The sequence below is a fragment of the Coffea arabica genome, chromosome 2e (assembly GCF_036785885.1).
Source record: "Coffea arabica cultivar ET-39 chromosome 2e, Coffea Arabica ET-39 HiFi, whole genome shotgun sequence".
NCBI lineage: Eukaryota > Viridiplantae > Streptophyta > Magnoliopsida > Gentianales > Rubiaceae > Coffea > Coffea arabica.
In genome coordinates this window covers 19,686,952-19,700,237 of record NC_092313.1, presented here as the reverse complement: position 1 = coordinate 19,700,237, position 13,286 = coordinate 19,686,952, and the positions used below count along the sequence as shown (strand labels likewise).

The following is a 13,286-nucleotide window of genomic DNA, read 5'->3' as shown; positions in this document are numbered from 1 at the left end:
TTTTGGCATTGGATTGACAAGGAGATGTGCAGCCAGTCAACGGAGGTCATACCTGAGCTTCTGAAAAGAATTAATGTAGCTGAACAGCAAAGAGATGCATATGAAGAAGAAGTAAGAAGACAAGAAAGGAAAGTCGCTGCAAAATGGAGAATTGCAGAGACGGGTGATTGATTGTCTCTCCTCAATCCTCACATTTATACATTTATACATTTATATAATATTCATTTATAATTTATACATTTATAATAATATACTTTTATACATTTATAAATATATTTAATTATGTATTATATATAACATAATACATTTATATATTTGTATATAAATATATAAATATATTTATTTATAAATATTTATAAATGTATTATAAATGTATAAATGTATATTATTATAAAAATTATAAATTATAAAAATAATCGAAAACATGTTTTAAAAATACATCTAAAAATAATCCATAAAACATCTACAGTAAAAGTTTTTCATATAGTTTTTGAAAAACAATCCCAAAAACAACTAATCCAAACGGACTTGTATTTGAAAAACGAAATGCTACAGTATTGTTTTTGAAAAACAATCCCAAAAACAGCTAATCCAAACGAATCCTAAGTTTTTTAAAAAGTTATATGACTCTTACCGCTATACATATCTAAGTCTTCTTATCATGTTCAATTACTTGCTAATCTTATTTTACAACCATCTCATCTTTTCTTGACCCTCACATTTAAGTAGTTTCTCTCACCTTTATAACTAAAATAAAATTTTCAAAAACTACCAATAACCTCTTTTCTTTAGGAAAAAAAAACCATATTAAACATACACTCCAATTTATAAGCCTAATAAAATTTCAAATACTCACCAACTAATTACATGGTTTCATTCGATTAACAGATTTTAATATGTTTTATTGGCGATGGTTGACACTAATTATCGTCATGAGTCCTTTACCTTTCGTTTATTTGCGAAGATGCCCAGTTCTTAGTTTGATTACTTCTTATCCCCTTTCAAACCTTGTCGAGGCTGCCGTGGTACGCAGCCCCGTCTCCTCTGCTGCTTCTCGTTCCTGCATAGACAGAGACTGCGAGAGCATAATCAGAAAAATGGTGGCTTCAACAATTGCAGCTCCGTTTTGTTCACCCAGAGTCTCTTATCCACCGAGAACGACGCCGTATTTAGCTGCGTCATCCCTTGATGGGTATCCTCAAATTCACAATACAGAGACACACACACTGATACTCAAAGCTGCACTTATTTGTTGTTACTTTGATAATTTCAATTCTGTTTATAGATTGTTTTCTCTTAGGAATCAGAAGCGATCTTTACCATCTGCTCTGCCCAATCCCCGTGCTGATTTATCTGCAATTGGTAAGTGTTTGATATTTTTGAACTGATAATAAACCTAAATTATTTATTATTTTTAATACCCATTGGGGAAAGAAGTGTACTATCTTTTCATTTTCTTTTCTTGTCTTCTTTCCCCGTACAATCAGGTCCTTATTTGGTTTTAGGAACATTTGTTAATTATTGTTCCAATCAGTTTCTTAACAACGTTATTGGTAAATTAGCAGGATTATCTAGTAAAACAAACGGGTTCTTGTTAAAGCATGAGCAGAATGATCCTTGTGCTGGCTCGAATTCCAGGTTGTCTATCGTCTCCTTGTATTGTATTAAGCTTACAAATATTAGTCCCTACTCTAAATGTATGCTCATTTCCATGTGTGTAATGCGTCTTTATGTTCATTTTCTGCGTGTTTGGGACAAAATGAACTCACTGTTATGAATGTCATGAAGGGATTGGATTGTTCTTTAAGGAACGAATGTTCATGCACAATTTAGTATTGTTGACTATTAAAGGTGTAACATAAGGACGATTTTGCTCCTATCTAATTAATACCATCATTTTTTTAGGGGTTTTTTTTTTAAGTTAAAAAATTTCAGCTATCTTATGCTTATTGTCTGAGGAAGAAAAAGTTATGGCATTCTTTTTTCTGAGGTTGGGGCATAAAGCATCCACATTTCATGGGCTTTCAACTATTGAGAAATCAAAGTAGATACAAGACTGTTGTACTGATCCAATAAGGTGGCTGTCTCCATCTCAAATATCCAGCATTATGCTGTTATTATGCAAATAGTACATTAAGTTTGAACATGCCCACATGAAATATATGTCTAGGCTATTTTTGCCTAGCTACTAGCTAGGGTGAAAAAAGGAACTCCATCTGCGATGAAGTGGTGTCTAGAAAATAATTGTGGTGGCAATAATGAAATGTTCCTTTGTAGATATTGTTGAATTTTGCTTCAGGGCTTCCTCTCAAAACTCGTTGTAGTGGACCAGAGTACACCTTGTCGTTGAAATATTTGTTCTAAAAGTGCCTAACATTAGTATCTTTACTATCACTTAATCACTAAAGACAATTTAATTCTCTGTGATTGGTTGTTTGTGGTGCAGATTTGACATGGACAGTATCCAAAGTTTCTTTTAGATTTTTCATGCTCATCTTTTACATGGAGAATGGTTTCCTTGATTTTGAGACACTATGTTCTTATGATATTTCATCGCCTACAGTTATGGTCCTATAGAAGCCAAAAAAGGGAACCCTCCCATTATGCCGGCTGTAATGACACCAGGGGGACCGCTGGATCTCTGTACTGTCCTATTTAGGAATCGCATTATCTTTATTGGTCAGCCAGTTACTTCTCAGGTGGCTCAACAAGTTATATCACAGCTCGTGACTCTGGCCACTATTGATGAAGATACTGATATTTTGGTGATGTTATATTACCTATCAACCATAAAGTTAAAATTTTAGTAGAGTGACATGAATAATTGATAACCAGTATTGCATTTTCTGCATGTCAGATGTATCTGAACTGCCCAGGAGGGAGCACCTACTCTGTCTTGGCAATCTACGATTGCATGTCCTGGGTAGGCATAACTACTCTTTCAAAGTTCTGTCAGTGATTTTATACTTGGATTGATATTGCATGCCTTTTCTCCTCTGTAAAGCTCATATTATGCTTGAATTTTCGATGTTTTTTTAAGAGTTTGTAATTAGAAGATTTGCAGTTGGTTTAATGTCTTCACTCATTGCTTTTACAAGCGTAGCTTCTCTTTTGGCAATTGTTTTGTCTCTGATAAAGCCTAAGGTCGGTACAGTATGTTTTGGAGTTGCTGCAAGCCAAGGTGCGCTGCTGCTTGCTGGTGGAGAAAAGGGCATGCGGTATGCGATGCCAAATGCACGTATTATGATACATCAACCGCAAAGTGGATGCGGGGTACAATGCCATTCTTTATTTCAATTTTTTCTGCTTTTGGAGTAAATGTCATCATTGATGGACCTTAAAAAAGAGAGAGAATGAGGAACAAATTTAATAATAGCTTATAAAGTGCAATGGTGTGTGCACCAACTTTCTGTTACTCTTGGGTTTCCCTTATTCAACTTCATTTCCTAGAAGGAAAGGACAGGATGGTACAGAATGATGATAAATAGGTTATTTTATCTTTGGCAGATCTTTATTTCGACACAAAGAAACCACCGTTTTGCTAGCTTCTTTTGACATAAAGAAACCATTTTTTATGCTTGGCAAGATTGATTAACTGTCCGTCACAAATGGTTTTATTTCTTCTTGCAGGGACATGTGGAGGATGTAAGGCGCCAAGTGAATGAAGCAGTTCAATCTCGTCATGTCAGTTTTCTTTCCTAATCAGCTTCTTTACTTTGATGTTCTCCACTAATTATTTCAGTTTATGATTGGCTCTTCCGGCTTCTTTGCTGGAATTTGGTATACCAACATGTTGTTAAAACAGAAACCAACAACCAATTTGTTGTTTCTTTGTATAGAACATCTCTCCTCTGATGTCAATGAAACTTTGATTGCTTAGGCTGGGTTTCTGTTAGTATGATATTTATCTGTGATCCCAGACTTGTTATAATTTCTTTTAGTACTTCTACTACCTGTCAACTTATAGTTCTTCACTCCTTAAATTGTTATGTAATGCAGAATATTGACAGAATGTACGCTAGTTTTACTGGCCAACCTCTTGAGAAAGTGCAACAGTACACTGAAAGGGATCGTTTCTTATCTGTCTCTGAGGTAATGCTGCTAGCTTTGTCCTCTCCTTTTAGTTTATATTACACAAATTATTAAAAGACTTTGTCCATTAAGTGGAATTAGTTTGAGAACATCGGCTTTTTTTACTGTAGCTGCCACATTTGTTAGCAAAAGTAGCATTTCTTCATGGCTATCTTAATTGCAGGCTATGGAGTTTGGTCTAATTGATGGGGTTTTAGAAACAGAATACTAAAACGTAGACGTGATACGTGAAGCTATAGCATGTTTTCCAAACAGTGACTTGCGCTAGTAAAAATGGCAGAGCATAGCGGGGCTTGATGTTGCACAAGCAAAGTGGCAGCACGGCATGGCATTGGACATGTGCCATTTAGCAGGTGCCAGGCAATGCTTGTTTTGCAACCTTCTTGGAACATCTTGTTGACTGAGACATTAAATTGCAAACTCTCCCCAGCAAAATTTATTGAAATTCCTTGCTTTTTTACAACACACTTTGCATATTGTATCGCTTATGTAATTGGAAGTCGTGGAATGAGTCTCTGTTGTTGTGATACCAGTAGAACCTTAGTGAATCATTTAACCTGGACGTGTTATGCGTAAGAATAGAACCTGGCGAAGGTGTAAAATGAAACATCTTTGCTTATTGGTACGGCCGGTGCTTCTCTTCAAGTTGCTCTGCCGTGTTTGTACTAGAATTAAGTCATAAGTCAAAAGTGACGTGGTTTCTTGCATTCAATTCCCTCTTAATTTCTTGCACTAAGCAAATTCAGCACTGTGCGTGGTGGCGGGCAGAAGAAATTTGTGGTTTTACGTTCGTGATGCTGCAGCTGTCAAGTACATCTCTTACATTTAGAGTCAATTGTTCTTTCCCAGGCACATAGAAATTGCGATGGTAGATAAGAAGCATGATAAACAATTGAAGCCTTTTTTTCCTCTTATTATTCCTTTCAACTAATGCCACCAACTATATATGTCCCAACCCCATAGGACCAAGACATCTCCCAACCCCCTACTCCTAAGAGGAAAAAAAGAGCAAATGGAGTACAAACATTTTCCATCACGTGATGAGTTTACAACGGGATGAGTTTACGAAAAGGTCAATCAATTGGGCATACAAGCCAATAGATACCTTTTAACTTTGGTCCTACAATCAAAGAAGAACATTCTCAATAAAATGCAAACCATACTAGCAGCGTCTGTCAGGTCCATCTTCCGAACTCTGCTCGTCCCACAAGATGACGTCACTGCGGATGAAATTGCTTATGAACCTGGGAAGAATTGAAATCAAGCACAATGAAATTCAGGTTATATCGTGTTCCCGAGACGCCACCTAATCATAAGATATCTCGAATTCTACTCCCAAACCCTCCCTTTTCTCTCTTCCCCTCTTACTCGGACCAAACAATAAATTCAGGTTATACCGAGGCTCACTTGCGTTTCCCATGTTTATTATTCAAAATATGCCCACAAACCAATAAAAAAGCATTCTTTCAAGTTTTGACATAAAAAGAAAAAAGAAAGCTAATAAAAAATGAGGTTTAAGACACCAAGAAGTGCAGATCCCAAAGTCGTTTATTGGAATACAGAAATTATTAACTTAGACCGCACATTGCTCGACATGATAAAACCAACCACAGCCTCCACCTATCAATGAAGAGCAACAACTCACCATTTTTCATTAGATTAAACTCGCCAAATAAGGTAAAAAGATGGAAATGGAGATGAATAACATGATAGTTTTCCTTGATCCCAAAAGGAGGGGGATGGAAACTTGTTTCAAACTTTTGACCACATGAAGGCACAGCGACCAGAGCATCAGTTGTTTCTGAGAATAGATTAACGGAATTAATTACTTCCTTCTGTATTTAAAAGTCTTCTATTTTATCCTACTTAGGACTCTTGTTTTTGTTTATTTTTTTGCATGCGTTATGATGGAAGGTCATTTGGGAGATCAAGAGAAAGAACCTTACCATAATTTTGATGCACCATAGTGTACTTGAAAATGGCTTTAACAAGGGAACCATAACTCATAGACTTCAATGGCCCCATATGTCTGCAACATACAGCAAACAAGAAATAATTCAAGCGAACCATTCTGATGCAAGAACTGAAATTGGCATTTGACACACTCAAATAGTCAATATTTATAGCAAAACAAACGCGATTTACAAAAGTCGCATTAAAACGTTTTGTGCCAGTATCAGGAAAAAATAGCGCGCACTCTCTCTCTCTCTCTCTCGGGAGGGGGAAGAAGCAGGATAGATCAATTATTATAGGGATTCTACCTGAAATCCGAATTTCAATGATACCAATGCCTAAGATATTTCAAAAAGCAGGCAAAGCAATGAACTAAAACCACAGTGACCGGGCCAGAATAGCACAATAGTCTATTTACACAATTTCAAGCAGAAACAGATGCAACTGTGGTGGGACTATTACAAAGTAATCCACTGAAGCATATCCGAGAAAAGTTCTTGGCACCTTAAGAATTGACAAAAACAGCAGCAATGAGGAATTTACTCCTATAAAAATAACATCGTAGCACTTTACTAATTTACTTACACTATTTCAGTGTACCGAAGTCTCCATGCTGGAAACCCAAGATGGCATCTTGTGGGTCCATAAATTAGTAGCAGATCAGGATCAGCTCCTCCAGAACCTGTTAAGACAATACTAACAAGAATAATATAAACTTGCACAGACAATGCTAGAAAAATATCTGCTAAATGTTCGGAAAATCTGGGAAGCCAAAAAGAGGCAAGACAGGATACCAATGGCTCCTAAAGCTTCAGCCATTTGAGGCTCTGTAAAATCTGACTTTTCCTTAGTACCATTTGCATAGTGCTTTACAAAGAGATAATTAGCTGCTTTGGCAACTGCTTCTTTTCCATCCTCAAATGAAACAAACTCCAAAGTCAGATTTCTGCGGGTAACAAGCCGACCATTAACAGCAGCCTCCTGCAAGAAATCACAATCCAAGTCTATTATGCACCATCTTTCTTTCAAGTTTATCAAAATTCAACTAGAGCTTTGCATCAAACCTATGACATTGGCTATATCAACACTTTTTCCCCCACTAAAGCCATACTTGGAAAGGGGTTACTTAGCTATTCCATTTAAATAATCATATCCTGTTGCTTCCTTTCATGTTTCCTAACACCTTTATTATCCTTCAGTCCACCATTACAAAGTTAATATTTCACTCTTCAATCCAAATAATTGGACTGGCTACAGAGACCATGTATCTTGAAAAAATATTACCACTCAGGCAATAAGCAGGAGAAAGGGCTTTGACACATCTCTTGGGCTCAACAACTCGGCAAATCAAAACTTCATTTACATTTTCACCATAATAACACACTGAACCAGCAGATTCCAAACATAAGATATTAAGTCATGCATACAAACCGCCCCTAATGTCTTTTACACAAAATAGATATGTAAAATTGATTACTTCATTAAAATATGCATCACAACGGAATATTGAACTGACAAGGTTGACATATGACATATACTGTCATGAATACTTGTAGAAAAGGATCTAGCTAATTGTGGATGAAGATCATGATACCTCAGACAAGTTTGCACTGCTGAATCTTTGCATGATAGGTTCCTTGTTCTTTTTCAACACACCTGCAACAGGAAAATGCTATCACACCTGTCAGGTGAAACTTACCAAAGGAAATGTTGAGTAAATTCTAAAGCATTTTCACTTTCTGGATATCCCTTTTACCTTCTGGATCATAAAGGCAGACACTTTTCACACCAATATCTGCAACCCACTGCAATAACTCCAAAACTTTTGAAAGTTCTTGAGCTTCTTCACTGTCTATTACCATTGCCAAATAACGAACCTTGCTGATATCAAGGGCTTCATATTTCGTCAATATATCACTAGCAATGAGAAAGCTCTCAAAAGACTGCACTACTCCCAGCAGAAAGTACCATATGGTGACGGCAAAATGCAGAATGAGCCAAAGTGCACGAAGACCCAGATTTCCACTCTAAACATAAATAGTAAAGTCAAATGAATATCCACAGAATAATGATCATCCGAGGACACGGAAAAAGTATCGTACACCAATCAGCCCAAACAACAACATGAATCGATATTGTTAGTTATTGAAGTAAGGAAATATCAAGCATTTACCAATCATAAGGCCAAGTAATCTCCAATTTGAGATTGACTAAGATTGAAAAATGCTTGAATTTGATTAACAGCACGGCAAAATAAATTACCCTTTTTCCTGGATAAACTTTAAATTCTACTTTTTAGAATGTTCTGACTGGGAATCATCTAATATTGTTTATAAGGAAAGCTATCCCTTGGTCAAGGTCACAATCATCACCACGTAAAGAAAGCCAAACCCAGCATCACAAATGTGACCTATTGCGTAAAATGACTGAAGCAGATTAAGAAGTAGCTATAGTCCCAGAACAGATTCAGTGATGACACCTATAAAGAGAAAATAGCCCAAACTAATGACATGAGACAAGTGGAAGATCCAGGAGCTTATCTCGTAGTCCATTATATAGGTAAAACAAGCTCTTACACAGAAGTCATTTTGAGGAGAAAAAGTGATTCCAAAAAGTTAATCGAGTGAAGGCGAGTGTTCCACCATATTTTAGCTCTTATAAATATGGTAGTGGCGTCCAATAGTTCAAATGGTTAGCAAGTTCTTACTTTGTGTATTTAAACCATGAACACAAAGAGGCATAAGCCCAGAAAAAAAAAAAAAAAAAACCAAGATCTGGAGACATATTTGAATGAAAATTTTCCAATAGAAGAAAATTTTTATCCATGTTAAAACTCAACCCAACTAAATGCCCTAAGAAGCACTTGAAAATAAAACCAACAATAGGGATTTGGGAAAAAAGAAAGAGTAAAATTCTTGAACCTCAATCACTCACCCGGGAAGCCCATTTAAGAAGCTCCTGTGTTTCATTTCCATAATTCTCTGGTCCGTGTCTTGCTGCCTCGCTAATACACACAAGCTGATGATCATGTACAATTAAGAAGATCTTAGTAGTGCAGTGGTAGATTCTTGAGGGTAACAAATCACAAGAAACCTGATCACACTTACAGAATCGAGGAACAAGTACTATTGAGTAGATGCATGTTTTTCTGTTAAAGAGAAAGTACGGAAGCATATATGGTCAAAGGGAGAGCAAATCACTTACCGAAACAACTGAGAAGAAGAGGAGGATCACTAAGCAAGATCTCATATTTTCCGTCTTCAAATTAGTTAGGAAAGGTACTAGTTGAATTTCTAGTCTTGTTTTGCAACTTATCTGGGGGAAGGAAACTGTGCTCCTCTGACTTTTGTATATGTAGTTCTTCACCACAAGATTTGAGTTCAATACCACCACTATTTTTTATTTAACCTAAAGTAGATTAAGTGCTTAGGAATGTTGCCAAAGGGTGTGCGGTTTGCTGATGTGTCGCTTTGTGATGGGTGGAAAAGTTGTAGTCCTGCAGGTGCTCAATGCCTGCTTTGTGATATTGTTACAGCGTAGATGCGGTGTGTTCTGCGTGCTTGTATGGAACCGACAAACAGAGTCGTGGTGGCGATAAGCTTGTCTGATTAAGCACGAAAACCCGGTTGCCTCGTCAGCGTGGTCGTCCGTCACGTGGCAGCATACGATTGGTTGGATGGTGCTGCTGTTTTTCTTTTTTCCCTTCTTTTTTTGCAGTTAAAGAACGGCGGAATGGTTGTTTGGTAGTAAGCTTCTTTCTTCATCACCTTCCCACCGGCGCTCTATTCTGTACTATACTGTACAACTTCCTCATGCTGTCCAATTTTTTTTTTTTTGGGTCAAAAAACAGCGGAATAGTTGTTTGGTAGTCGGTTGTTGGCTGGCTTTGGCAGAGAGCTTTTCTTTCTTCACCTTCCCATCGGAGCTCTATTTCTGTACTGTACCGTACAATTCCTCTGATGAGAGATCGTGACTTTTCTTTGCTTCCTCTTTCTCCTTCTTCCTTGCCATTTGACTTTCATGTGGTTGTGTATTTGTCGTACAATTTTTGCACAGGCTATTTTCTCCTTGTGGCTGCTCCTGAACCGGTGAAGCAGTCATTGGCTAATGTAGTCGTTGGGCTCCTAGCCCCGTTGATATTACCGTTTTAACACTCCGCTTTGCTCTTTTTTACGGTTGCCCTTTTATTGAATTTTTTTGTTCTGCTATTTTCTGGAGGTTGTATTGGTAATGTGGTGTTGGAGAAGGTGGGCGAAGTAACTTTGTGCTCAGCAGCTGTACATTTCGCCCACTGTTTCTTTCTGTTCTATCCCGAGGATTAGGTGCTTGTTTCGGTTCTTTTCTTCAAAAAAAAAAAAAAAAACTCTTCTTGCTTCTTCTCTTCTTTCTTCCAAAGCCTCTTCAGCCTTCTGGTTCTTTTTCCCCCACATTATTTGCGAGTTTTGTTGTCTAATTTTTTTCTTTTATGATGTTGTAATGTTGCAGGTACAGATTTTGAAAATTTGCTCCACCACCCTCATGGGATTTTGTAAATTCTGTTTTCTCTTTTGAAGGTCGCCTCTATATGGTAAGTTTCTAAAAAATGGGTTATTTCCTAACCCAATAAGTCAACCTTTTCTCCTTCCCAATCTGCTCGCTGCATTTTTTTTCTTTAATTTAAATATAAATTTGGAATGTTACTGTCCCTTTTGCTCATTTCGGGTTCATTTTAGATGAGCAACGCTGAGCTTTTGACATTTTGTCGAAATTCTATATACCAGACGTTTTTCCTTTCTGCTTTCTGCTTTTGGCTTTTCATTCATCTTTAAGTGAGTAGAGTTGATTTTGTTCTTCCAAAAACATAATTGTATGCAGGATTAGAGGCTTTACAGGCAAGGCTAGCTGAGATGTGTATTTGAGGGGGCAACAACAACAGAAACCAAAGGAGTTTACTTTTTTGGGTTAAGGTGAAGACCCTCTTGATCTCAAGAAATGTTTTATTGATCTTAATAATCTTCAAGCCAGAGAAGACTCTGCTATTAGGTATTTCGAATTATTTTTTTTAACTTTCTGACCAAGTTGTGGATTTGGACTATTTTGTGATTATTGTGGTTGATTTTATAAGTGGCATTTTTCATCAGGCAAGGTGAGTTAGAGGCTGAAAGATTTGGGATTGGTGATACAGCTGAAGCTCAGAGCATTTTTTATGCTCTGTCCAAAACGTAAGTTGTTGTGTTTGTCATTTCTTTATTGCTGTTTCTTGATCTTCTATTACCGGTTTGACTTTCTCAATATGATTTTTCAGTATATTTTAAGAAGTTTTTTCTTTCCTCTTGTACTGGTTGAAAATATTGGTTCTTTGCAGTCTTGACTTGTTATTTCAATTTTTTGATAAATAAGTTCTGGCAATGCTAGTGTTGTTATGACATCCAATTGTTGGCAAAAAACATATTTTTGCATGAACTAAATGGCATGCTATTTCAAGAATTAACTGTGGTTATACAACTCTTAAGGGTCTATTGTCATAAAGAAATCTTTACTAATCAAAATAATTGTTTCCAGTGAAAGATCATAGATGTTGAGTAGATAGTATGGGCTATTGTTAATTTCACAAAGATGCTATTATTGGGCTATTATTTTGAGATTGTTAATTTCATAAAGTTCATTGGGCTATTGGAATAGCTTAGCCTTGAGCATCAGATGCTATTATCAGGTTTGAGATTGTTAATTTCATAAAGTTCATTGGGCTATTGGAATAGCTTAGCCTTGAGCGTCAGATGCATAAAACAACTCCATTTTAGAAGTTGTGTTAGATGCAGAATTAGAGAGCAAGACTGCTGAACAATCTTATTCCTATGCGGAATCTCTTTTTTAATTCTTCAAATGCCATTGTGCACCATATGAATGTTGTACGCAAAACAAATCCATCCATCTTGTCTAAATTCATGAGAAGACTAATATATTTCTTCTTGCCAACACCACCAAGGGAGACATCTTCAAGGAAACATGTCAATCCTTCTAAATGGCAGTCTTCTGCTTTCAACTTTGGTATATAATTTTCATTTCTTCATATAGGAATCTGGTTAGAATCATCTGATTAACCGAGCCTGAAATTGTTTAATGTCTATGGTCTTCATTAGAAATTTCTCAGGAGAACAGAAGAGTAAGCCCCCTGAGCTTCTTAAAAATGCAGTTAACTGACTCATGGACATGAGTGCAAGCAGCTGGCTTTGGTACTTTAGTGAAACTCTACAGCATTTCTGGCATCCTGAATCCATTATAGCATAGCATGCTGACATTTTTGGGCAAAGCTAATAGAGGTGCTACACGGTGGTGATTCCCCCATCCCCCCTCCCAAAAAAAAAAAAAAAAGAATGCTTCTCCAAATTTCTCTCTCTCTCTCTCTCTCTCTCTCTCTCTCTCTCTCTCTCCCTCTCTCGTGCGCGTGCGCACACATACACACACATATCCTGATTAGACCATCACATTTGAATATTTAATACATTCAGCTACCTTATGTCATCCAGAAAAGAACTATCTGGATGACCATTTGTATGTTTTCATTTAAGAAGAGTTGTTTTAGTGATTGTTATGGTATTATTTACTGTTAGTGGCTATTTTTCATTTAGTATTTGTTCTACCTTTAAATTTATCTTATGCATAACCCCAAATAAAGATGAAACAAAGGATTATGATTCATATTACTAATTTCATCATGTATACAGGCTTCCAGTGCGCTGGGACAAGACTACTATAGTTGTGATGAATGAAGTGCGCATTACTAGCCCATATCTTCCTGAGTCCGTCCTTGGAGGAACTCCAGCTGCCAATGAGCTAGTGGAGAAAGTGGTGAGACTGTCAACTGGGATGCTTCTAAAAGTTGAACTCTATTAAGTGAAATGCATAGTGTCATCTCACCTAATTACTGACTTTTTTATCTTCTGTGTTTTTGCTAGCTTGAGTTTGAGAGGAAGAGATTACAAACTCACTATGCTGGTCAATGACTATGTTACTCTGTCATGCATTGAGGGTGAATTGGTGCCATCGTGTTCGGATTACTAAGGGAATGGCTTCTCAACTCTCTGAGCATCAAGTTCTTTTTGGATTGGTACCCAGTTTTGATGGAGAAGTTTCCCTCATGCAGTTGTAAGATGTTAGAAGTTTAGGCATTTAAGGAATTTTGTTTTCAACAAAACCCTGAGATTTGCTTTCTTTATCACCACATTACTTCCCAATGCGTTTACTGCTGCATGCTGTTAATT

General features: G+C 36.9%; 2 protein-coding genes and 1 pseudogene across 3 annotated transcripts; 2 read left to right on the top strand and 1 right to left on the bottom strand.

Moving 5' to 3' along the window:
- The first annotated feature begins 24 nt into the window (after nt 1–24).
- Nucleotides 25–4,799, top strand: LOC140036145 (ATP-dependent Clp protease proteolytic subunit 6, chloroplastic-like). The gene is made up of 10 exons (XM_072077442.1): nt 25–163; nt 889–1,192; nt 1,286–1,362; nt 1,566–1,638; nt 2,564–2,765; nt 2,858–2,923; nt 3,139–3,273; nt 3,631–3,684; nt 4,000–4,092; nt 4,373–4,799. Exons 1-10 carry the CDS (start codon nt 25–27, stop codon nt 4,490–4,492), a joined length of 1,263 nt encoding a protein of 420 aa, XP_071933543.1. The 3' UTR covers nt 4,493–4,799.
- Nucleotides 4,800–4,946: 147 nt separating this feature from the next.
- On the bottom strand, nt 4,947–9,992 carry LOC140036814 (uncharacterized). 2 transcript variants are annotated; one of them, XM_072079656.1, is made up of 9 exons: nt 9,250–9,829; nt 8,980–9,063; nt 7,802–8,072; nt 7,640–7,701; nt 6,840–7,026; nt 6,631–6,727; nt 6,039–6,121; nt 5,738–5,893; nt 5,106–5,336 (listed from the first exon to the last, which is right to left on the bottom strand). In XM_072079656.1, the coding sequence occupies exons 1-9, from the start codon at nt 9,292–9,294 to the stop codon at nt 5,329–5,331; spliced, it is 993 nt and encodes a 330-aa protein (XP_071935757.1). In that variant the 5' UTR covers nt 9,295–9,829; the 3' UTR covers nt 5,106–5,328. The 2 variants fall into 2 exon arrangements, with proteins under 2 accessions (XP_071935758.1, XP_071935757.1); XM_072079657.1 differs by lacking the exon at nt 5,738–5,893 and having other exon boundaries at nt 4,947–5,336; nt 9,250–9,992.
- Nucleotides 9,478–13,243, top strand: LOC140036144 (uncharacterized; annotated as a pseudogene).
- Nucleotides 13,244–13,286: the final 43 nt, after the last annotated feature.